Below are 26,917 nucleotides of genomic sequence, written 5' to 3'. Positions count from 1 at the left end.
CAAAAATAGAATAATATGGAAAAGGTTTAATTTTATACATGTTTTAAAAGGGGGGGGGTAAATATATTATACGTATCTAGATGGTTCAAGGCCCAATAAATAAATAAATAAATAAACCGAACACTAGAGAAGACATTAGGAAACAATCATAGGGGCAATAATAAAACCTCCTATACATAGGCACATTTACAACTGTTTCAAGTTTTATTAAAGGAAGTGTTTTATATCGTACTCTTGGTTCAGACCTCTAGGTGCGAGAGTCTGAAGGTTAAAGATATGAAAACTCTCTCTTCTAAGTAGGAGGGTGTTTTGGTCACCTCCTCGTCTTGGAGTTGGTACATGCTCAATGCCTATATATTTCAGGGAGGACACTGGGTGCTTTGCCTCCCTAAAATGGACTGCCACCGGGTTCCGTGGATCCTGGGTTCGGATGCAGCTCCTGTGCTCTGCAATCCTAGTTTTAAGGGCTCTTTGTGTTTTACCCACATATGCCAGGCCACATGGACATTTAATTAAATAGACAACATTTTTTGTTGAACAGGTTATCATGCCCTTTATTTTCATCGTTTTATCTGTTGTCGGGTGAGTGTATGTGGTGCATTTATATGTGAAATTGCACTGTGTGCAAGAACCACATCGGTAGTTGCCAGGTGGCAGATCAAGAAAGGTGGTGTTTTTTGTTGGAATGAGGTCAGATTTGACCAGCATTTGCCTCAAATTAGGAGGACGTTTATACACTACCTTGGGAGCAAAATTGAATTCATTTTTGAGCGATGGATCCGAACTTAAAATGTGCCAGTGTTTCCTAATAGTTCTCTCAAAGTCTTTCCCCAGAGCTGAATAATTAAGGAAGCATCTAGGGGTGTTAGTGGGTGGAAGTTTATCCTTCTTAACTCATTGAGTGCCAGCCACTTTTGGAGAACGGACGCTCCCTGTGCCAGAGTTTCAGAGCTTTTTTCAGTGATTTCTCGAGGCCCACAGAATATTGTGTGATATTACTATGTAAACAATGAACACGCAAAAAGAACGATGAGACTCTTTTCTATCATCAGCAAAAACAGGTTTATTGATATCATTTTCCGTTCTTTAGTTATCAGTCGGAGAAGATAGCTTGATTTAACAAAAAAGAGCCTTTTTTTTCTAGAAGCTGAGATATTGGCCCTTTTGTGAAATTAAACATTTCAAACACATCACTGACTCTGAAGCTAATGTCCTGCTGCCTAAGTCTGTCTGGGTGTTGTGTGTTGTGTGCTGCTCTGCGTGCCCCCCCCCCCCCTCCCACTCCTCAACTGCACACTCCTCCTTATGGGAGGTGGCTCTCTGCTGAGTTTGCTCTGCACTGTGAGGTGCGCGACCGTCTATGTGCGCGACATCCAGCTTTTTTACAGCTTCCGCGTGTGTTTGTCACCGGCTCCTATGCTTCCAGTTGAGAATAATAACAAATCCACGGCTGATCATGCGAATTGGCTGTTGCAGCGGACATGCAGGAGCTCAATTGTGGGAGCAGATTGGCTGCTGCTGCTGTAGGCACATCTAACGTTAAAACGCTTCATGCATATCGATGCATACGGATGCGATGCGATTTCCGTTTCCCCAAAGACTTATTCTCTGTTTTTCTCTGCCTTTCTGTTAACCTGGAGAGCACTGTCGCCACCTAAGGGTTCTGTAAAATAGGTTATAGACCTCCAATAGCTATAATAGTTGTACAGGAGATGCGGAAGGCTTTGATCGACGTCCCACCGTCAAAAAACACATTGGACGTCGAAAGACGTCCGTGGCACTCTACGTCACTATTTAATTGGACGTCGAAAGACGTCCATGGCACTCAATGAGTTAATAAGACTTTGTTCTTGTGTGACAGTTTTAAACCTATTACGGGCAGAGTTAACCCAGCTGTCATTGTAGCCTCTGTGCTTAAATCTATACTCCAAAACATCTGCTTGTTTTTCATAGTAATAATAATAATAATAATAATAATGATTGGATTTATATAGCGCTTTTCTAGACACCCAAAGCGCTTCACAGGAATCATTATTCATTCACACCATTCGTACCAGTGGTGGTAAGCTACGGGTGATGTAGCCACAGCTGCCCTGGGGAAGACTGACGGAAGCGTGGCAGCCATTTCGCGCCTACGGCCCCTCCGACCACCACCAACATTCATAGATATTCATACCCATTCATACGAGGCAATGAGGGTTAAGTGTCTTGCCCAAGGACACAACGACAACAGCTGGGAGGGAGCGGGATTCGAACCGCCAACCCAGTCAGTGGGTTTGGTGCATATTCTTTTTATCCTACTGAATTGGCTAATGGGAAGACTTTTTTTCTGGTGTAGTGGGTGGAACGATTGACCATGTAGGAAAGAACATTTATCAGTTTCCTTTCTATACAGGTCCATAACTAACACATCACCTTCCCGTAAAACCAAGATATCCAAAAAGCTGATTTTTTGTGTATCATGCTCAATGGTGAATTTCAAATGTTCATGACATTGGTTAAGGAACTCATAAAACTCCATCAAACTCTCGATAGAACCATCATAGATCATAAAAACATCATCAACATACCTTTTCCATAATTGAATATTATTGAGAAATGGATTATTAGGGGAAAAGACAAAGTTATTTTCGAAACAGGCAACATACAGGGAACTGAAATTAGGGGACATTTTGCTGCCCATGGCTGTCCCCTTACATTGCCTGTATAAAGAAGACACTTTTTCAAACATAAAAACATTTTTGGACAACACCAATTCTGCCAATTTGCCTAGACACTGAGTACTGGGTATAGTTCCAAGTGGTCTTGTGTCTAGGAAGTGGGTCAAAGCATTTAAGCCGCCCTGGTGGTCAACGTAAACACTTTACACTCAATCTAACTTAACCCCCCCAACCCATGGACATACCTAAGTGTTACTCACTAATTGTTTCAATAAAATATGTAAGATAAATACTGTAGATTGTTTGTTTCCACCAGTTTGATGGTAACTCATTCTTACAACTACAAAAGTGTACAGTATGTAAAAAAGAAATGGGATAGCAGCCATATTGGTAGCCTATTTACTATGCAAATTAGAGTGCTATAGATAGATTCAATCATAAATCTGAGTATTACAATGTGTTTCTAAAACTCAAAAACCATAAAATGGACACCGAGTTTACTAAAAGCATCAACAGTTATGGTAAAACTCATATTCAGGTAGCCGCCATCTTGGAAATATGCAGATTAGGGGTCCACACACATCTTCATTAGTAAAGATAAGCATTCCAACACCTTTCTAATGGTCAAAAAACATAAGATAGACACCAAGTCTGTATTTCTAGCTCATCTCTTTCAAAAGTTATAGCCAAAATCTTTTTCGGACAGTGGTCATATTGGATTTGGCCGCCATGGTGACCCCGGGGGTCACCAGCTCGGGCACTCTGGCTCAATTGTTAGAGCATGCCCTGGGCTAATTCTGGGCAAAATCTGGTGCTTTTAGACTTGATTTGCATGAACTTAGCCTCAAATGTCCCTAAAAGTCCCGCAACTATTATGTCTTTCATGGTGTTATAAATCGAGTGATAACACACATTTAGCTACCATTGGTGCAATGCTCTCACATATTTTCTAACTCTAGAGATGTACTGTATACCTTGCCAAAAATCAATATGAGCATTATTCCCAACCCTTCTGGCCCATGGACTAATATGTAGATAGATTTCTTTTGCAAGATTTTGAGAGTAAATTAGACACTTTTTTCAAATGTTTTTGAGTTTTACTATACCAAACCTGTTAAAATCATTAAAACAACCCTCTCAATCAATTCCTCATGCAGAAATCATACAGAAAAGTGGTGTCATTTGTCTCTGTATGACGTCTAGTTCAAAAGTTATGACCCTTATCCATTTTCATCAGACATCGCAATATGCCCGCAAAGATGACCGCCAAACGGACCCATGGGACACTATTTCAACGGGGTAACAACAAAATTTGTTTATTAGACACCTTGAGGAGTACAAAAATCTACTGTATGTTAGAAAAATATATCTTTCGGGTGCGCGGGGACCCCCCGTTCCTACTAGACTATAAGGTCTTCAGGCAATTTGTTCCAGCTAGCAGAAGCATAGTGGGTAAATGTAGCCTTCCCATGATTTGATTTGATCCTAGGGACAGTTAATAAGCTGGACCCTGCTGACCTAAGAGTTCTAGACGGTTCGTAGAGTGGGAGCAATTCAGCTATGTATTTAGGGCCTAGGCCATTAAGTGATTTATACACTAATAACAGTATTTTAAAATCTATTCTATGACACACTGGCAACCAGTGTAAGGACTTAAGAACTGGAGTGATATGATCAGCTGTCTTAGTCTTCGTTAGAACTCTAGCGGCAGCATTCTGAATGAGCTGAAGTTACCTACCGTAAGTTCTTTTTTGGAGAGACCAGAGAAAAGGCTATTGCAGTAGTCTAACCTACTGTAGATGAAGGCGTGAATTAGTTTTTCTAGATCCTGTCTGGACATGTAGCCCCTAATTCTTGCTATATTTTTAAGATGATAAAAAGCTGATTTTCTGATTGACTTAATGTGGGAGTTAAAGTTGAGATCGGAATCAATAATAACGCCAAGATTTTTGACTTGATCCTTAGGCTTCAGGGATCGAGACTCAAGGCGTGCAGTGATTTTAAGCCATTGTTCTTTGGGACCAAAGACGATCACCTCTGTTTTGTCTTTGTTTAGCTGTAGGAAATTCTGGCACATCCAGTTATTTATTTGATCAATGCACTGGCACAATGATTCTATGGGAGCATAGTCAGCTGAGGAAAGAGTTATATACAACTGAGTGTCGTCTGCGTAGTTATGATAGGCTACTTTGTTTTTTTTGCATAATTAGGCCTAGAGGGAGCATATAAAGGTTGAAGAGAACGGGCCCCATAATGGATCCTTGAGGCACCCCACAAGTCATCCTAGTTAGGTCAGATGTGTAATTGCCAATGGAGACAAAGTACTTCCTGTCTTGAAGATAGGACCTGAACCACTGGAGGACCGTACCCGATAGCCCAACCCAGTTTTCCAGTCTGTCCAATAAAATTGAGTGGTCAACAGTGTCAAATACAGTGCTAAGATCCAGTAGCACTAGAATCGAATTTTTGCCTGAGTCTGTTCATTCAAATGTCATTTATGACTTTAGTAAGCGTGGTTTCTGTGCTGTGATGGGGGCGAAAGCCTGATTGGAGTTTATCTAGGAGATCATTTGAGGTTAGGAATCTATTGAGTTGTAGGTAAACAACCTTTTCAATTATTTTGGCTATAAAGGGGAGATTAGATAGTGGTCTGTAGTTACTGATTACCGATGCATCAAGGCTACGCTTTTTTAGTAGGGGTTTAATAACTGCAGTTATTAAACCCCTTGAGGTTAACTCAAGCAATCAGATTTGGCTATATGCACCGCTGTACAACTCTCTTCATGAATAAGTTTGAAATTGAGTTTAACACAAGCCCTGCCATCGGTTTGTCCAAAGAAATGTTTGTTTTGAACTATAGCGATGAACTTTGAACTTAACACACCAACTGGCCATCAAAGATCAAAGGTAGTGCTGGATTGAAGGAACACATGAGATTAGCCTACAGTTCACTGTGATTGTAGTACCTTATGATTGTCACATGTAATCATGTCACATGATTACATGTGACAAATCAAACTTGATTGATTCTCACCTTGGCGATGTCATCGAACCTGCCAAACAGCTTGTTGAGCACAACCACAAGCTCCTCTGGTGAGCAGGTACTTGCAAGCTTGGTGAAGCCCACAATGTCTGCATACAGGATACTACACACACACACACACACACACACACACACACACACACACACACACACACACACACACACACACACACACTTTAGGAATGTGTTATAGTAACATAGGATTGATTCAGTGCTTATGAGCCAGAAAAGTATAACTGGCATTTTGGTCAAAAATTAGCGGGTGATCATTATAACCGATTTTTTTCTTTATTCCTCATGCAGATTACCATCTAATTGACATTTGTATATGTATTACATGAATACAGTACATATAAAGTAAAGGAATGTTATTGACTTTAAAAATGCATACAGTAAGTTAGGCCTCCAGCTGTTTCAAACACAGCAGTCTCGCGTAGAGAGACACCACCATCTCTCCACAGATAGATGTCGCGATCTCTCCATATACAGACAGACATGCACCGAGTATCACTGCTGTATCTTGTTGGCTCATTTTTGGCAGTTTGTAAGTAAAAAATAATAAAATTACTGTAGTTTTAAACATTTTTTCCATTGTTCTCATGTGGGACAAGACCCAAAATTATCACTGTAAGCGGAGTATTGATCACTATAAGCAAATTATTTAAACAGCATGTGTATAGGAATGATTCAGGACCAAGCTGTTTGATCAATATAAACGGTTGATCACTATAACCATGATCACTATAAGCGGATTCCACTGTGTGTGTGTGTATGTATATATATATATATATATATATAGTATATATATATATATCAGAGGAGGTTTTTCCAGTGAAGCATAGGAGGATGGTCCTCCTCTATTAGATTGGGGATTTTATATAAAAAAAAATATATATTAAAAAAATATATTTTTTATTTTTATTTTTATATTTTTCATTTTTCATATTTTTTTTTATAATAAAATATCAATCAAATGTGTTTTTTCTTATGTGCAGACGCTCATTTTTTCATTCATTATATAGCTCCATGCAGACGAGTCACTCTGGCCCTGGTCCCAGCATGGGGGAGGGGATTAAAAAAACACCCCCCCTGTGGGCTTGATTTATTTGGTAATTTATCTAATGAAAAAATAAGATTGGTTGAAAAAGACTTGCAATTCACAGAAAACAGTGAGAGTGATGTGTTTTCCAACGAATCAGATTGAGGAGGAGGGGAGCTCTCCCTTAGCCCGTGAAACCAGGTGAAACCCTAATTGGTTGTTGTTTGATAGATAGATTGCTTGACATTGATTGACATTCTGTATTGTCCAATGCTGATGAATACGTCTGAAAATCGGCAACGTTGTTCCACTGCCTGGTCTGTGGTCTCTCACGCTGAATCAAGGAGGTGAAATCCACTGCTTGACCTGACAGGAAGGATTTACTGAGACAGTAGCAGCATATCATATTTCCCTCTTATTTTTATTTACTTTTTTATCAATCAGTAAGTGTTCACAAGCCAGACAGTCGTTGATATTGGATTACCACCAAAACGAGTTTCGAGTTGCGGGGTATGGAGGACCAGGAGAGTCTTACGCTAATGAATAGAGTGTCCCCTTAATAATTATCCAATCGTACAATTAAAAAGAGTAATTTCAAAAACAATTCACAAATGACGTATTAATACGTCATTAAAAAGTCGTGTTTGGAAAAGGAACTTCAAAAACATCCATTAAACAGTGTATTTCAAAATGGAATTACGAATACATCATTTAAAACATCATTTAATACATTGTTTCCTTATTCCTATTCGAAATAACCATTTGGAATTGTATTTGAAGTCACTATATTAAATGCCCGATTCGAAATAACGATTGGAAATGCCATTTACCCATTGCATGACACTTTTGGCCTTAGCCTAGAAAAACTGTGTAAAACAATGAAAATTAGACATGTACTTTAATTTTAAATTTGACATACCTTGTAGGCCCTGGAGAGTCTTAAGCTAATGAATAGAGTGTTCCTTTAATAATTATCTAATCGTACAATTAAAAAGAGTAATTTCAAAAAGAATTCACAAATGACGTATTAATACATCATTAAAAAGTCGTATTTGGAAAAGGAACTTCAAAAACATCCATTAAACAGTGTATTTCAAAATGGAATTACGAATACATCATTTAAAACATCATTTAAACAGTGTATTTCAAAATGGAATTACAAATACATCATTTAAAACATCATTTAATACATAATTTCCTTATTCCTATTCGAAATAACCATTTGGAATTGTATTTGAAGTCACTATTTCAAAACCAATTCAAAAAACCGATTGGAAAACCATTTCGTTTTAACATGACACTTTTTTGCTCTTTGTCCCCAGCCAAACAGTGTCAATCGTGAATCCATGGTCCTAATGCAAATGAGCCATGTAACAGGCTCTCTGATTGGCTAGAGAGCTTTGAGGCGCGAAAGAGCCTGGCTCAGTTAAGCTCTCTAGCCAATCAGAGAGCCTGTTACATGGCTCATTTGCATTAGGGGGCTCAATTCACGATTGACACTGTTTGGCTGGGGACAAAGAGCAAAAAAGTGTCATGTTAAAACGAAATGGTTTTCCAAACGGTTTTTTGAATTGGTTTTGAAATAGTGACTTCAAATACAATTCCAAATGCTTATTTCGAATAGGAATAAGGAAATGATGTATTAAATGATGTTTTAAATGATGTATTCGTAATTCCATTTTGAAATACACTGTTTAAATGATGTTTTAAATGATGTATTCGTAATTCCATTTTGAAATACACTGTTTAATGGATGTTTTTGAAGTTCCTTTTCCAAATACGACTTTTTAATGATGTATTAATACGTAATTTGTGAATTCTTTTTGAAATTACTCTTTTTAATTGTACGATTAGATAATTATTAAAGGAACACTCTATTCATTAGCTTAAGACTCTCCAGGGCCTACAAGGTATGTCAAATTTAAAATTAAAGTACATGTCTAATTTGCATTGTTTTACACAGTTTTTCTAGGCTAAGGCCAAAAGTGTCATGCAATGGGTAAATGGCATTTCCAATCGTTATTTCGAATCGGGGATTTAATATAGTGACTTCAAATACAATTCCAAATGGTTATTTCGAATAGGAATAAGGAAACAATGTATTAAATGATGTTTTAAATGATGTATTTGTAATTCCATTTTGAAATACACTGTTTAATGGATGTTTTTGAAGTTCCTTTTCCAAATACAACTTTTTAATGACGTATTAATACGTCATTTGTGAATTGTTTTTGAAATTACTCTTTTTAATTGTACGATTGGATAATTATTAAGGGGACACTCTATTCATTAGCGTAAGACTCTCCTGGTCCTCCATAGCGGGGAGACGAGCTGCGCGATACGGGCTTTTTGCAATGTAAGAAAACTGGAATATTTGCAACGTCTCGACTGCAGCGTTTCCCCTACAGACAGCACGGATATTCAAGTAAGTCAATTGATTTCAAGTTATCCGAACCTTCTATTAAATTCGGCGTGGAAATGGTTCACCGAGCAGCGCTATTTTTGTCGTATTGAAGTTTCATCCTGTAATTTCTTATACTAAAACCCGCGAACTTTAAATTCACACATTTTTTAACTGAATTTGGCCTGTAAATCGATAGCTGACAGCGGGCTCAATTTTAAAGCTTGAGTGGTGATCTTTATATCATATGAAAGTAGAAGAAATAAGGAATCGATTGGGATGAAGCATGTCAACCTAGGATGTCGGGAAGGGGGGATAATAACGCTCCAAAGTTGATAACTAAATGAGTAGTGCAGCACTGTTCACAGGAAGACACACTCTCGTTCCAGATGCAATTACCGGTAAGTGTAATTTAACGCTATTTGACAACAGTTTCGGCCATAGACTTTGTCAAGTATCATACAAACAGTGCAAGACAGCCATTATAAAGACAGGTTAGCTGATTGAATGGACAACACCTGTCTTGTGAAAGCACACCTGAGTGTGAGACATCATAGGATGAATCAAAACATTGATGTCACAGGTAGGCTGTATACCATAATATATCATGAATCTATGTGAATAGATTTATATAAATAGTAATCACAGCCTAATGCATAGAGATAAATCCTGAAACCTTCTCGCAACAGTTCTAGCCTAAGCCAGTGGTTTTCAAAGTGGGGTCCCCAGCAAAAAGGGGGGATAATCTATTTTCACTATAATTCCATGCCATCCATAAGTAACACAATCTAAGATAGTGTAGAAGTGAGTAACTAGGCTAATTATAACCATAACAGCACAAATAATTGACACAAATCTCGAAATAAATATACAGTATTTACTCTGAGAAATGAAATAATGAGAAAAGGAACAATTATTGATGGTTAAAACTGAATAATGACATCACAACAGTCTAATCCTAATGCTAATTTAAAATGAGATTTGGGTGTTTTGGGCAAAAACTGCTTGTGGGTGAGAGTATCAGCAGCAGAGCACACGTCATATTTTCCCTGGGACCGCCTCAGGTGCCAGGTGCTGTTCCGTCCTGTAGTCCTCTCACTGGGTGCTAATGCAATGCTCCTCACTGGGTGGAAAGCTAAGAGGCTTGACAGCATGGGAAACATGGCAAATACACACACACACATGCGCGCGCGCACACGTGAAAAAAAAGCCCAAATTTTTTTCACGTCCTCTCCCGTATATAACACTGTTATTGTCACCTGACGTCCTCTCCCGTATATAACAGTGTTATTGTCACCTGACGTCCTCTCCCGTATATAACAGTGTTATTGTCACCTGACGTCCTCTCCCGTATATAACAGTGTTATTGTCACCTAACGTCCTCTCCCGTATATAACACTGTTATTGTCACCTGACGTCCTCTCCCATATATAACAGTGTTATTGTCACCTGACATCCTCTCCCGTATATAACAGTGTTATTGTCACCTGACATCCTCTCCCATATATAACACTGTTATTGTCACCTGACGTCCTCTCCCGTATATAACAGTGTTATTGTCACCTGACGTCCTCTCCCGTATATAACAGTGTTATTGTCACCTGACGTCCTCTCCCGTATATAACAGTGTTATTGTCACCTGACGTCCTCTCCCGTATATAACAGTGTTATTGTCACCTGACGTCCTCTCCCGTATATAACAGTGTTATTGTCACCTGACGTCCTCTCCCGTATATAACAGTGTTATTGTCACCTAACGTCCTCTCCCATATATAACAGTGTTATTGTCACCTGACGTCCTCTCCCGTATATAACACTGTTATTGTGACCTGACGTTTTCTCCCGTATATAACACTGTTATTGTCACCTGACGTCCTCTCCCGTATATAACAGTGTTATTGTCACCTGACGTCCTCTCCCGTATATAACAGTGTTATTGTCACCTGACATCCTCTCCCGTATATAACAGTGTTATTGTCACCTGACGTCCTCTCCCGTATATAACACTGTTATTGTCACCTGACGTCTTCTCCCGTATATAACAGTTATTGTCACCTGACATCCTCTCCCGTATATAACAGTGTTATTGTCACCTGACATCCTCTCCCGTATATAACACTGTTATTGTCACCTGACATCCTCTCCCGTATATAACACTGTTATTGTCACCTGACATCCTCTCCCGTATATAACACTGTTATTGTCACCTGACATCCTCGCCCATATATAACACTGTTATTGTCACCTGACGTCTTCTCCCGTATATAACACTGTTACTGTCACCTGACATCCTCTCCCGTATATAACACTGTTATTGTCACCTGACATCCTCTCCCGTATATAACACTGTTATTGTCACCTGACATCCTCTCCCGTATATAACACTGTTATTGTCACCTGACATCCTCGCCCATATATAACACTGTTATTGTCACCTGACGTCTTCTCCCGTATATAACACTGTTATTGTCACCTGACATCCTCTCCCGTATATAACACTGTTATTGTCACCTGACATCCTCTCCCGTATATAACACTGTTATTGTCACCTGACATCCTCTCCCGTATATAACACTGTTATTGTCACCTGACATCCTCTCCCGTATATAACACTGTTATTGTCACCTGACGTCCTCTCCCGTATATAACACTGTTATTGTCACCTGACATCCTCTCCCGTATATAACAGTGTTATTGTCACCTGACGTCCTCGCCCATATATAACAGTTATTGTCACCTGATGTCCTCTCCCGTATATAACAGTATTATTGTCACCTGACATCCCCTCCCATGTATAACACTGTTATTGTCACCTGATGTCTTCTCCCGTATATAACACTGTTATTGTCACCTGACATCCTCTCCCGTATATAACAGTGTTATTGTCACCTGACGTCCTCGCCCATATATAACACTGTTATTGTCACCTGATGTCCTCTCCCATATATAACACTGTTATTGTCACCTGATGTCCTCTCCCATGTATAACACTGTTATTGTCACCTGACGTCCTTGTGCTGCCGTATGTAGAGGCTGTGGAAGTTGTGTCCACTCCCGTCCTGGCACTTAGGCTCTGACAGCCTCTTCACCACCTCCGTCTTCAGCTCCACCGCGATGTACCGTGGCAACACCGACAGGAGGAGTTGCTCCTGTCGCCATGGGAACAGATACGACAGCGTGTATGTGTGAGCTGGGAAAGGGGGGGTTGGGGGGGGGGGGTTAGGGGGTGGGGTTGGGTCAGTGGATTGCTGACCTGCCGAGGGGACACATCTATTTTCACAAAGGTTGTAAAGAAGAACGCGGTTTATTCATTGGATCACGTTTCATCTATTTGTTGACTTACTGTGAATGGTGTCCGCTTTGATTTGCCTATTTCTATTGCTGCCAGGCTGCAGGCGAGTGAATGATTAATCTATTGACCTAATAGCCAGCAGAGCATACAGTAACCAAAGCCCCAGGCTGCGCACATGGAGAGCCCTTGACTTAATTAGACATAATTGTACATAAGAGTTCAAATGTAGTGTGGATTAAATTACATCCATCCATCCATCCAATCCAATCCATCCAATTATCAACCCACTTATAATCTGGGTAATAGAAGCACATGGTCAGTCACCTTCTCTCTGTGTACCTCATGGAGAAAAATCCTCCCATTCTCTGCCTGCAGAAACTCCGCCCCCCCACCAGCTGCAAGTCATTAAGGCCTGTTAAGGCTCTCCATGAAATTCTCCATGGATGTGTGTGTACTTAAAAAAATAAACAATAGAGAGCCCAAATGGAATGCCACTTCCTGCTTCAGCACTGTACCAGACATTTTCATCCGCCATTTATTTTCCCATAGACATTTAGTATAATGCTTATAAAAAGAGTTTTACTGGTTCAAACCAAATGGTACAGATATATTTAGAAACAGGAGACATCGCATAACATTTCACTCGAACCAAAACATTAAAAACATTTGGGTTTGAAGAAAAAAAAGCAATGTTTTTTTAAGTTTTGGTGAAATGTGAAATGTTCTATGGTCTCTCCCGATTATAGCGTTCGCTGAACCAGTAAAACTCTTTTTATAAGCATTTGACTAAATGTCTATGGCGGATGAAAATCTCTGGTACAGTGCTGAAGCAGGAAGTGACGTTCACTTTGCCTCTCTATAACAGCCGCCCTCGGAGCAGATTCCACGTCTTGAGCAGAACTTCTGCAGCATTTTGCCAGAGGAGGAAATGGGAGCTCTCGGTGAGGAAAACAGAGAGAGAAAGTAAACACTGCCCATGTGCTTATATTACCAATATTATAATGATAAAAAAGTGGGTTGATAATCAGTAAAGCCCTCCTTTGTCCGTGTGACAATAAACATCTTGTATCTTGTATCTTTAAGTAAGGATTTCGTTTTAAAACCTTTCTTGGAACAAGTCTAAACAAGTCTCACACTTGTTCTCCGAGCTTGTTTCAAGCGCTATAGTTGACAGCTGAAGTGCGTGTTTTTTAACCTGTTGGTATTTCTTGATCTCCTTCTGGGAGCGTATGGTGCTGAATTTTTCTTTCTTCTTGTTGGAAATCCGGAGAGCGTGCTCAGTCATCCACAGGTGGAAAATCCCAACACAGTTCACGCACAAAAACAGCACGGCATTGGCCACCAGCTGAAGAGGAGTAAGTGAGAGAGGAAAGTAACACAGATTATTTGCATTCGAGTGGAGCTGCAACACACTGTCACAGCATCCTATTGTGTGGGCTGACCTAACGTGCAAACCCCACATTTGAATACGGACACTATATTTTGACACAAGCTGTGTGTGCTCCTCTCTTAAACATGCAGCTTATTTGCAAGACTTTGCCTACAGCATTTCCGTTTGAAGTTAATGATGCAGCAAAAACTAATTGTGCACTGGCGTAAGCAAACTTAGCTGTGCTAAATTATGGCAGGGACATTGTTTTTTATAAAACAGCAATGAGTTGAGAAGAGTGAAAAATTGGGCAGTCACAATATAAACAATTCAAAGTTCACGCATGAACTCAGTAGATGAGCTCAATTTCTGCCCTAAAGATGAGCTGAACCTAGTCTCGGCTCCCAGACGTTTGGTGAGCTGCACCACCAAACGTCTGGGAATTTCACTGTCAGAAACTGTCTGTCCGAGCCCGGCGAGAACGGCCGGCAGCAGACACGCCTACATTTATTATTAGAATTTTATTTGGTAGCGGCAATGCCATTTATCATAGTCCTAACACAGAGCATGAAGCTGATATGCTCCAAACAAAATTTATAGCTGTTGTTTATTTTACAATAATGTTTCCTACCCGGAAGTGGTCCGCTTGCTACTGTGAGTCATCAGCAGGCTCTGTAACGTTAGCCTCGGGAGTCGGGCTTATCGCTGGGGGAAAGACCTCTAGCCGCCGGGGCCGGATGAAACACGTCCTATTAACTCATTCTCTGCCAAAGACGTACCCGGACGTACTTTTAACAATGGCGTTCTGTGCCAAAGACGTACTCGGACGTACTTTCATGTTTTGGCTGTTTACATTACATCAGACACTTTCCCAGCCTGTGACATTGTTTCAAGTCAAACTGATAAAAGGAACCCGCTAGTTTAGTATTTATGGGTGGAGCCTGTGGTCGAAACAGAGTCCGATCCAGAGTTCTCGGCTGGCGACGATGGCGAGGAAGACGCCAGCGTTTTTGTTATTGCTCCACGACGGAGCGCCATGGCGACGAAGGCTCCCCTTCACAGCGTTCTGGTCTGACACAGATGAATCGGAGGAGGAGAAATGAGTGCCACTTGGAGAGAGCGATGACGATGGTAAAAAGTAGCCTATTTTTTGTATCGCATTTGAGATGAAATGATCACACACACAACATTCGAGTATAATTGTCACGCATTGTTTATAACTTATGCCGCCGGCATGACTCGCTTCACGTTTCCTCTTGCCAGCTCTCCCTCTCAAGGGAGAGCTCCCTTCACACTCAAGGGAGGGGGAATCACATGGATACGTCAAACGCGTCAAACCGCGTCACACACCCGTCCCCAGCAACCAAGGCGAAACATGTGTCACATAAACATTTCAAAGTTTACAGCACTAACGTAGCTATTGTGTGATCTTCTGTGCTAACGTTAGTTATGAGAGGTAACGTGACAGCAGGTAACGTTACAGCACTCGTTATTCCTGTGTGTGTGTGTGTGTGTGTGTGTGTGTGTGTGTGTGTGTGTGTGTGTGTGTGTGTGTGTGTGTGTGTGTGTGAGAGAGAGAGAGAGAGTGTGTGAGTGTGACCACATAAGGGTTCGTTCCATTTGTTTATGCTTTTATCAAGCTAAGCTAAAAATCCACATGGCAACTGTAAAATACATTCTCTTATTTTTTATTTATTTATTTGGGAAAACAAATACTGTATATGTCTGATGTGTCACTGAGGCAAAAAATAAAAGGCTCAAAAGAGAGTTCTGCTTGAAACGGTGTCCTTCACTAAAAACCTCTTTTTCTCATATTTCTGTCCAAAGGAGGGCATTTTTTAGTGAAAACAAGCTAACTTCCACTGCTTGTAACTAAACAAGGAAACATGGGAGAGTTTCAGTTTTTTACAAGGGGTAAGAAGAGAGTCTCTGCTTTATTGTGAGATATGTTGTGTAATTTTATTCCTAGCACAGAATATTCTGTGGGTCCTGGAAGATCAGGAAATATGCTAAAAATCCTGGCACTGGGAGCACACAGACCGAAATGACCCTGGCAGAGAATGAGTTAACAGGTTATGTTTGTTTCTAAGTCATTAATATGTTTCTCCGCAAACGCGGCAATGTTTTGCGACACACCGGTTCTGCATGAGCGTCACTGCCCCCAGAACGCAGGCCCGCCCACAACACTCATGATTGGTTCTCCGATGCAAGGCTTCCAACAGCGCCACCTAACGTTATGCAAAGATTTAAATACGGTAGTAATATTCTCAGTCTTACAGGAGTGAAACGGATTAAGACTGAGGGCTGAGTCTAAGCTGAACCCATTTTTTTTTTTTTTTTTTTTTTCAAATACCTGGGTATTCAGTGCACCTATTTAATAATTATGCAAAACAATTCACAAAAATCGAATTTCTTTACTTTTTCACATCAAAAGTTAATTTTTCAAGATTTCATTCATAACAGTAATCTACAGTTTGCTGACGTCACATTGCACTATCCAATTTCAACCATCTCAGACAAGATTTGTTTTCAGTCTGAAACGTGCCACTTGGGTTCCGTTGGGTTCAGCTCGTCTTTAAATTGTACATACTAGTAGTCAACAACAACAACAAACAGAGCAAATCTTCAGCAACAACATCTCAGTTATTTTTTTCATTAAAAATGTTTGCTGAAAGATCTAAAACATCGGAAAAGCTGTGTCTGTTTTCTGTACTGCAATTTATATCACAGCTGCGATATTCAGCAAAATAACCACAATATAATAGTAATATTTTTCAATATTGTGCAGGCCTGTAAAAGTGTGTGCTCTACAAAGTGTAATGGCTTTATCAATGTATGCTTTCCATGCATATACTGTATGTAAATAAGTGTCTGTGTCTGTGCAAACATAAAGCCACCAGCTGCTTGCTGTGTTTGCGGTAGGGCTGCACGATATGAGGAAAAGTTGCGATGTGCGATAACACTGTTCAATATTGCGATGACGATATGACCTGCGATAAATAAAAAAATGCTATAAAAAAAAAATTAATGGGTAGGGGTGCTCCGATCCAGCTAAGCCACGATCCGATCCGATTCCGATTCCTGGGGTCACGATCCGATTCCGGAATCGATTCTCAATTCCAACGATTCTCGATTCCACAATCTAGAATCGATTCTCAATTATGTAGTTTTATATTGCAATAACACACAAAGGTAAATCTAAGACAAAAAATGACAAATGTATTAATGCTGAACTTCAAATTCAACTTCTGAAGTATTACAGTGAGGGCCTAAATTCATTTTGCAATACGAGTGTGTTAATTTAAGCATACGTATCAGTAAGTGGCACGGGATTCTCAAAGCCTGTGTTGAGGGTCATACGAACAAAAATGCACTCTTGAAGCTAAAAAAAATCCAAAACCAACAAGTTAATTATTTACATTTTTACTTCAATGTAGAACAGTCATTTCTTACACATGAGATTACTTTTAGCCTTTTAGACATAACGATTATTGAAAGATATTCCATATTCCAGACTGAAATGTTATAACAGAAGTGGAGTATTGGCCAGAATGACATGAACATTTGGACACTTATTCAGCCGGTATCTTGCATGTTGCGTTCATGTGCACTGTAAAAAAAAAATATATATATATATATATATTTATTTTTTTTGCGATAACACGTGACTTTTGCGATGTGTTCATCGCGCATTTTCATATCGCGATGACGATGAAAATACGATAAACCGTGCAGCCCTAGTTTGCGGTGCCCCCGTGTGCCGTACCTGCACAGCCAGGTCTGGCGTCTCCGGGCTGCTGACGGCAACGTAGGTGCTGATGATGACGATGTGGGAAACGCTGGTGCCTATCCCCATCATGAGGGCCCACGACAGAGAGAGGGGCAACACCGTGTAAACACTCAGAGACAGGAAGAGGAAGAAGGCTACCTGAGAGGGGGAGGGGGGGGAGGGAGGGGGAGAGAGAGGGATGGAGTGAAAAATGAACCATAGTTGAAGGATGATGATGACCGACTGACTCTGTTTGACTGTATCCCTCAAGTCCTTTCCTCCATGTCACTCCCCGAATTTGAAATACTTTTAATTAATTCAAATTGCAGCCAAGGTGTTAAGACTCCTAACACACACACACACACACACACACACACACACACACGCACCCAAGCACACACGCACGCACGCACGCACACACGCACACACACACACACACACACACGCACATGCACACACATGCCCTCCTCCCTCCTCACCTGTTCCCACGCAGAGACAGGTCCTCCGGTGAAGATGAAAACGATGGCGGTGACATACAGCGTCCCCCAGACGAAGAGGGCTAGCACCCCGCCGCATCGCCGCACCGCGGCTAGCCAGGGCAGACAGACGAGCAGCACGGCGCTCAGACACAGAAGCACACACACCACCGACAGAGCAGCTACGTGGACACTGATGTTCTGTGTGGAAACAGGGCAGATTGGTAGATTATCGGGGATACAGGCTCTTCCTGATGAAGTAAAGGGGCGTGACTGGTGGGCAATCTTTTTTTGTTGCTGGATCTTAATATTTGTAAATACATTGGGCTATTCACTTCCATTAGCATTGCTTTCAATGCAGCGTTTTGGTCTAAATGCAGTTTGGAAGGTTTTTCCATCCAATAATAAAATTTTGGGGAAAATACTGAATGATTGGAATCTTTTGGGCATGACTTTGGCACTCTATTGCGCAGCTAAAGGTTAGAGGTCATGTGACTTTGGCACTCTATTGCGCAGCTAAAGGTTAGAGGTCATGTATTCACCCGCCGCCACCCCCCCCCCCCCCCCCCCCCCCCCCCCCCCCCCCTTCCCCTCTCTCACCCTGTCTGTGGCGGGGATGAGGACGATGATGGCCACACAGAAGCCCATGGACAGCAGTAGCCCGGGCAGCATGGCGGGCGTCTCCTCCACACACTGCAGGAACGCCCGATGGACCGCCCGGAAGCAGCAGCATACGCCCTTGCTCGTACTCAGCCGGGACCTGACGCTCCGCCCGTCCTCGCACTCCCCATCGTCCCACGTGCCATCGGATGAAATGTCGGGGTGACAACAGGCCGTTAGCGAACTGGCGTCATCGCTGAGGGAGTCTTTTGGTTTAGCAGCGGCGTCCGCGGTTAAGTATGTTTTGAAATCGCATCTGCCATTGTCTGTGCTTGGCTTGGCACTGTCATTGGATTTATCGATAATGCTAGGAGAGTTCTTCTTTTCTAAGGAGCCTTCGTCCAGTTTAGAGCAGTGACCGTCACACAGGTTGGCGCTGAAACTAGTGCAAGTGTAGTCAGGGCTGGATTTGGTGCTGCTGCAGTCAGAGTCTTTGGACCCTGCGTTCTCTGACCACGGCCTATCAGAGGCCGAGTCGACCGAGGACACGCATGTCGCCCTGACGGACGACTGGAGTTCGAGAGGCTCCGGGGCTAGTGCCGTCTTAGCCACGCCCACCTCAACGCAAAGCTGAGCTGCATCTGTTGTATGGGTCAAGTCGGCGAGTTCCAGGTCGTTGTCCCCACCGGAGACGCCAGAGTCTGGTGTCAATGGGGCCTGTGAGGCCTCTTCCTCAGCCCCGCCCCTCTCCGGAAGGCCTTGAGAATCGTTCGTCATTGTGACTTGCATTAAGGATCTCACAGTCTGACTGCCTGTCTCTTTGATGTCTGATTTCCAGTCTATCTCTCTGTGTGTCTGTCCATCTCTGTGTCAGCATCTCCAGTGTAAAAATGTGACGACAGCAGTGATGATGATGATGATGATGATGACATTGTTCCCTGACGTCACATAAATCCGTTAAGGGCCCAAGGATTGTTTCTTCTTACTTTCTGAGAGTTCCCCTTTGACAAGTGCTGCTCCATATCCTCACTGTCAAAAGAAAGATGAACAATTAGAAGAAGAGAATTGACATATTGTGCGCTTGCAAAACACAATCAATACACAACAGAACCAACGGATCAGGACATACATTCATCCATAAGCATTGACAGTTTCAGCGTACAGGCTGTGATCTGTGCCACAGCTGAGAGGCCAACAGTAAGAGCGAGGAAGTGGTGTCTAGTCTACGCATGCTTTCAATGCCAAATAAATGACAGACTTCTCCCATGCGTTTCCCCATTATGTAAAGAAACTTGTTAGTCTGGCTGCCGCCTCTTCCCTAGTGACACACAAGTTCATGCACATGTGCGGGGGCGCACCCGCACGCGCGAGCACACACACACACACACACACACACACACACACACACACACACACACACACACACACACACACACACACACACACACACACACACACACACACACACAGCACTTCGGTACACCAGGGTGTTCACTGGAATGACATGTCAGCGACGCACCCAAGACACTTAAAAAAAAAATCCTGTCACTGCCCCCTGAGTGGTTTGCCCTTGTCTGTCTGTCTGTCTGTCTGTCTGTCTTTTGCATTTTCTACCCTGTCTGTCATCTGAATGGAACAATGACAATAGTCTGTTGTAATACTGCACACACTGTACACTCGGTGTGCAAAATATCACAGTCCTATAATTACTGATGGCACGATACCACTTTTTCCATATCCGATCCGATACCACAATCCTGAGTATCTGCCGATACCGACATCAATCTGATCCGATCTTTTTCCCTCGCTTATACAACTAAGCTGTTAATAATACATTTACCAATGCACTTTGCTGCTTCTTTTTAAGCCTTTGCACGCACGCGCGCACACACACGTCCTTGTTGTAACTGTCCCTGGCTCCCTTACTTTCGTGCGTGAAACAAGGGGCGGAGTGCAGTTCACGCAACGTGTTTGTAAACACGGGCACATGGAATAATCTAGTTTTATTTGGCATTTTCAAGGAAGATTTGGACATTTGGAATTAATTATACAGTAATAAGGACTAACAGGAGGAGAGAACAACTAACTTTATCGCTGCTGAGTTGGGTGAGTGTTTATTAGCGTTAATCTGCCGATCCGTTATGCAGAAAGTGCGTAGATTTGACTTCACTTCTGGGAATGGTAACGTAGCCTATTATTGATTGTGATAGCATGCTGTGCTGCGCGGAATTGACGCGGCTGGTGATGTGTTTTGTGGCTCACCGGTGTCTAGTTATAGTGAACCTGCATCTGATCTCCTCTCTCCCTCTCTCTGTAATTTTGCTGTCAGGTTTGTGTGTGATACAGTGACCATTGTATCAGCCAGGCAGAGTCTGCGCTGCTGTGTTGAAGTTTCCAACGCTTCGTATTAAATTGCACACGGCTTTTTTCTTCCTTGATCAACACAGCTGTGGTGACAACAGTGCAATCTCACTCTGTTCACATGCTGTAATCTCACTCTGTTCACATGCTGTAATCTCACTCTGTTCACATGCTCTAATCTCACTCTGTTCACATGCTGCAATCTCACTCTGTTCACATGCTGTAATCTCACTCTGTTCACATGCTGTAATCTCACTCTGTTCACATGCTGCAATCTCACTCTGTTCACATGCGGTAATCTCACTCTGTTCACATGCTGCAATCTCACTCTGTTCCCATGCTGCAATCTCACTCTGTTCACATGCTGCAATCTCACTCTGTTCCCATGCTGCAATCTCACTCTGTTCACATGCTGCAATCTCACTCTGTTCACATGCTGCAATCTCACTCTCTGTTCACATGCTGCAATCTCACTCTCTGTTCACATGCTGTAATCTCACTCTGTTCACATGCTGCAATCTCACTCTGTTCACATGCTGCAATCTCACTCTGTTCCCATGCTGCAATCTCACTCTGTTCACATGCTGCAATCTCACTCTGTTCACATGCTGTAATCTCACTCTGTTCACATGCTGCAAACTCACTCTGTTCACATGCTGCAATCTCACTCTCTGTTCACATGCTGTAATCTCACTCTGTTCACATGCTGTAATCTCACTCTGTTCACATGCTGTAATCTCACTCTCTGTTCACATGCTGCAATCTCACACATGCTGCAATCTCACTCTGTTCACATGCTGCAATCTCACTCTGTTCACATGCTGCAATCTCACTCTGTTCACATGCTGTAATCTCACTCTGTTCACATGCTGTAATCTCACTCTCTGTTCACATGCTGTAATCTCACTCTGTTCACATGCTGTAATCTCACTCTGTTCACATGCTGTAATCTCACTCTGTTCACATGCTGCAATCTCACTCTGTTCACATGCTGTAATCTCACTCTGTTCACATGCTGCAATCTCACTCTGTTCCCATGCTGCAATCTCACTCTGTTCACATGCTGTAATCTCACTCTGTTCACATGCTGCAATCTCACTCTGTTCCACTTCCCATGCTGCAATCTCACTCTGTTCACATGCTGTAATCTCACTCTCTGTTCACATGCTGTAATCTCACTCTGTTCCACTTCCCATGCTGCAATCTCACTCTGTTCACATGCTGCAATCTCACTCTGTTCACATGCTGTAATCTCACTCTGTTCACATGCTGCAATCTCACTCTGTTCACATGCTGTAATCTCACTCTGTTCACATGCTGTAATCTCACTCTCTGTTCACATGCTGTAATCTCACTCTCTGTTCACATGCTGTAATCTCACTCTGTTCACATGCTGCAATCTCACTCTGTTCACATGCTGTAATCTCACTCTGTTCACATGCTGTAATCTCACTCTCTGTTCACATGCTGTAATCTCACTCTGTTCACATGCTGTAATCTCACTCTCTGTTCACATGCTGTAATCTCACTCTCTGTTCACATGCTGTAATCTCACTCTCTGTTCACATGCACAATGCTGCGGTTGTTCATCTGCGTCCGTGACGGCACATTGCTCAAAGTTTAGTGAAGCATTTAGTGATAGTTTAGGCCAGTGGTTCTCAACCTTTTTACACCAAGTAGGCTACCACCTGAGAAATTAGTTGGCTCTCCAAGTCCCACCATATGACTGATGTTCAAATACAGTCTATTCAGCTGCACAGTTTACGCAGGAGGCACATTTATTCCTAAGAACATTATTATTGTTAACTTTTGTCAGCCACAGCCACAATGTACAAAGGGGTAGCACTAGAACTAGCAAACTCTTCTACACAATTCTCATACAATGCACCTCAGTAAATGAGAACATAACCGTATCATTCTCACACAGCAAGTGAGAAAATTGAGAACTTTATTTCAGCAAAAAACAAATGTACAAACACACTCTCTCTCAGTCACACACACACACACACACACACACACACACACACACACACACACACACACACACACACACACAGACCATGTTCATGTCCATTGACAACTCACATAAGCCCAATGTGACGGTTGTGCCCGTCTCTGTTAATTTGGATTGATTGATTGATTGATTGATTGATTGATTCCAGCCTGCTTCTGTATTTGGTTTTGATGGCAACAAGTGAACAGAAGGAGAAAGCACACAGCTTCGTCAGACAGGGCAGGGTATTCTCTGTGTTGCTTTATCCAAAAGTCCAACAACTTTCTGAAAGCATGCTTCAGTGTTTCGTTACAAGACAACTCTATTAAACTCTCCTGCTCAGCCCGCACTGTTGCCTAGGCAGCTGAATCCTAACCGTATGTAACTGGAGTTGTATTTGCGCACTGTTTGCCTCGTTTGTTTGTGGATTCCCCACTTGCGCTGCTGACGGAGCCACTAGCAGCATAGTGGCAATCGGTTCAGCGCTGCTAACGCTATTAGCGTTATCACTGGAAGGCATGTGGCTGCAAACCGCTCTTGCGCTTCTGTTCGTTTCACTGACCTGTCCTCCTCGTTCACTTGTTGAACTTCATTGCTGCGGGACTCCTCCACATGTCTCTTTCCAGTTCGTTTTCAGCCAATTTTGCAACATGCCTGCTTTCTTGTAATCAATAGCTTCTTGCTTGTAACCATTGATAGTACTTGTAACGTTAGCAGCTAATTGTGTACGCGCAACAGGTAGTTGTGTCCGTCAGAAACAATTTTTTATTTTGTTCCTAAATCTAAAAAACAACATTGTGGAAGTTATTTTAAACCCCATTTAAATTATCAAGCTTATTTTCATTAATAGTAGCCTAGTATGTTGATAGTATTACTGTAGGCGACATGTTTTAAAGTTGGGTTTAGTTCACATAAAAAACATTGAGATTTGGGGATCCCTCCCAAGTACCACCAGCAGGGGGCGCAAGTACCACCGGTGGTATGCGTACCACTCATTGACTCAGCCCTCAGTCTTAATCCGTTTCAAACGTCTGGGAGCCGAGACTAGCGTACCACGGGTACGCGGTTGAGAATGGCTGGTTTAGGCTATGCATCGGATCAGATTCTACTTCTTTTTCACACCAAATATCCGATCCAGTGATTTCGGCCGGATCGGCTCCGATACTAGACTCAGCCCTCAGTCTTAATCCGTTTCACTCCTGTAAGACTGAGAATATTACTATTTAAATCTTTGCATAACGTTAGGTGGCGCTGTTGGAAGCCTTGCATCGGAGAACCAATCATGAGTGTTGTGGGCGGGCCTGCTTTCTGGGGGCAGTTCTCATGCAGAACCGGTGTCTCGCAAAACATCGTCGCATTTGCGGAGAAACATATGAATAACTTAGAAACAAACATAACCTGTTAATAGGATGTGTTTCATCCGGCCCGGCGGCTAGAGGTCTTTTCCCCAGCGATAAGCCTGACTTCCCAGGCTAACGTTACAGAGCCTGCTGATGACTTCACAGTAGCAAGCGGACCACTTCCGGGTAGGAAAAATGATTGTAAAATAAACCACAGCTATAAATTTTGTTTGGAGCATATCAGCTTCATGCTCTGTGTTAGGACTATGATAAATGGCATTGCCGCTACCAAATAAAATTCTAATAATAAATGTAGGCATGTCTGCTGCCGGCGATTCTCGCCGGGCTCGGAGACACAGTTTCTGACAGTGAAATTCCCAGACGTTTGGTGGCGCAGCTCACCAAACGTCTGGGAGCCGAGACTACTCCGATACCGATACTGAGTATCGGATCGGACCATCCCTAGTCCTAATGCTAAAACTATACTCCTGCTTCTGCACAATTCAAGTCTGTATTAATTGAAGGTTTAAAACCTTCTTTAACCCGTCTCCTCCGACCCCTTCAGATACATGTCTGATTGAGTGGGAAACCACAGTAAAGCTTCTGGCATACTCTTCGCGCACGTGCTGAAGGCAGGGCTCCACGGAGGGCGTGCGCACTCTGCGCGGGCCAAAACAGAACATAGTGAGTGCGCAGCTCGCTCCTCCTGTGGAAGCTCCAGGGGAAAATGGCGGCGATCAGTGCCAGGCAGTCTGAATGAAATTGAATGTAACGTTCCCAATTCTATATATTATATTCTAAAAAACGACCCTCAACATTTGGGAAGGCTAATCGTGCATTCCTTTATAACTGGGGACTGGTAATCTTACGACATCAAAGGTCATGAGCTGGGCGGTGACGTCATCAGAGCTGGTATTTCCCATTCCAAACTCGTAGGAGCCTCAGCAGCCCCAACCTAAAAAATCCAAGATGGCTGCGCCGCGCAACAACAGTAGTAGTAATCGTAGTAATATTGTTTAGCACTTCTGTTTTGTTTGTGTCTCATTATAATCAGCTGTACACACAGCACTGCCTAACTTCCATCTGTGTGGACATGAGGCTGCAGTGTTTGTATGCGCAAAATGCCGCGAAATGCCATGTTGTCAATTGTTATTGCTAACAATGGCTAGCCTGGCTAGCGACTGGATCTGACCAATGAGCAGTAAACTTCCCAGCTCAAGTTTTCTGCAAATGGAACGCTAACAAAATGGATGTGATGTCATATAGCCTCCACATCCCAGTTATTTTGCGATAAAGGAACGCACGATAAGCCACACAACTAGTTCGTTATAATCGAACATCATGCTTTGAAGGCGACTTTACGATGATGAGGACGGTGAGGACTCAATCACAGCAGATATCCACTGATAGCCTACCACGGAGATCTCACAGGCACAGGCAGCAAAACCCGACGCGCTGATAGAAAAATCTCCATGGACGCGCCGCGCTGCGCTCAGGCCTCGCCCCCCCGACACGCCCCGTGCGATGACGTCATAATCGCCGCGCGCCCTATGCGCTTGGCTGGGCGCGAAGAGTATGCCAGAAGCTTAACGCCTCCACTCACCTGAGTTTATTGCAGGTCAACCTCATGCTGTACACCAGGCCTATTCAATTAGCGGCCCGGGGGCCTGATACTGCCTCTTTAAATCTTTTCATGGCCCGGGGGAGGCTGCCAGGGGAATGAATAATGACACATGCAATGATAAGCTATAAGTAATTTCCCTATTTTAAAAGTGCCCCATGTCTGCTTTGCTTTGGTATCAAATATACATTTTTGCACTTTTACTGTGGATATCCTACTTAGGCAGGGTGGGTGCCCCCCGGAGGCACAGGGTATAATAGGTACACTTACAAAAATAATTGTGATTGTCCATGAGATACAACTCATTGCCGTCCGGGTATATGATGTGGACATTTTGAAAAGAAGGTATGTGATGTGGACTGTCTGAAAAGAAGGTATGTGATGTGGACTGTTTGAAAAGAAGGTATGTGATGTGGACTGACTGAAAAGAAGGTATGTGATGTGGACTGTTTGAAAAGAAGGTATGTGATGTGGACTGTCTGAAAAGAAGGTATATGATGTGGACTGTCTGAAAAGAAGGTATGTGATGTGGACTGACTGAAAAGAAGGTATGTGATGTGGACTGTCTGAAAAGAAGGTATGTGATGTGGACTCTCTGAAAAGAAGGTATATGATGTGGACTGTCTGAAAAGAAGGTATGTGATGTGGACTGACTGAAAAGAAGGTATGTGATGTGGACTGTCTGAAAAGAAGGTATGTGATGTGGACTGTCTGAAAAGAAGGTATGTGATGTGGACTGTCTGAAAAGAAGGTATATGATGTGGACTGTCTGAAAAGAAGGTATGTGATGTGGACTGTCTGAAAAGAAGGTATATGATGTGGACTGTCTGAAAAGAAGGTATGTGATGTGGACTCTCTGAAAAGAAGGTATGTGATGTGGACTGTCTGAAAAGAAGGTATGTGATGTGGACTGTCTGAAAAGAAGGTATGTGATGTGGACTGTCTGAAAGAAG

General features: G+C 42.4%; 1 protein-coding gene across 2 annotated transcripts in view; it reads right to left on the bottom strand.

Annotated features, from left to right (window-relative positions):
• LOC310789855 (adenylate cyclase type 2) overlaps positions 1 to 26,917 on the bottom strand; it is an 84,728-nt gene that overhangs the window by 54,123 nt on the left and 3,688 nt on the right. For both annotated transcript variants that reach the window (XM_083651555.1, XM_083651554.1), the window contains exons 2-7: positions 18,650 to 19,678; positions 18,053 to 18,250; positions 17,571 to 17,732; positions 13,631 to 13,780; positions 12,147 to 12,292; positions 5,695 to 5,806 (exon numbers count right to left, since the gene is read on the bottom strand). In XM_083651555.1, coding sequence (XP_083507681.1) covers positions 5,695 to 5,806; positions 12,147 to 12,292; positions 13,631 to 13,780; positions 17,571 to 17,732; positions 18,053 to 18,250; positions 18,650 to 19,438 — 1,557 coding nt within the window. In that variant the 5' untranslated portion in view covers positions 19,439 to 19,678. The remainder of the gene's footprint in view (positions 1 to 5,694; positions 5,807 to 12,146; positions 12,293 to 13,630; positions 13,781 to 17,570; positions 17,733 to 18,052; positions 18,251 to 18,649; positions 19,679 to 26,917) is intronic.

Source organism: Poromitra crassiceps, assembly GCF_964638095.1.
Source record: "Poromitra crassiceps genome assembly, chromosome: 15".
NCBI lineage: Eukaryota > Metazoa > Chordata > Actinopteri > Beryciformes > Melamphaidae > Poromitra > Poromitra crassiceps.
This window is presented reverse-complemented; position numbering and strand designations above follow the sequence as displayed.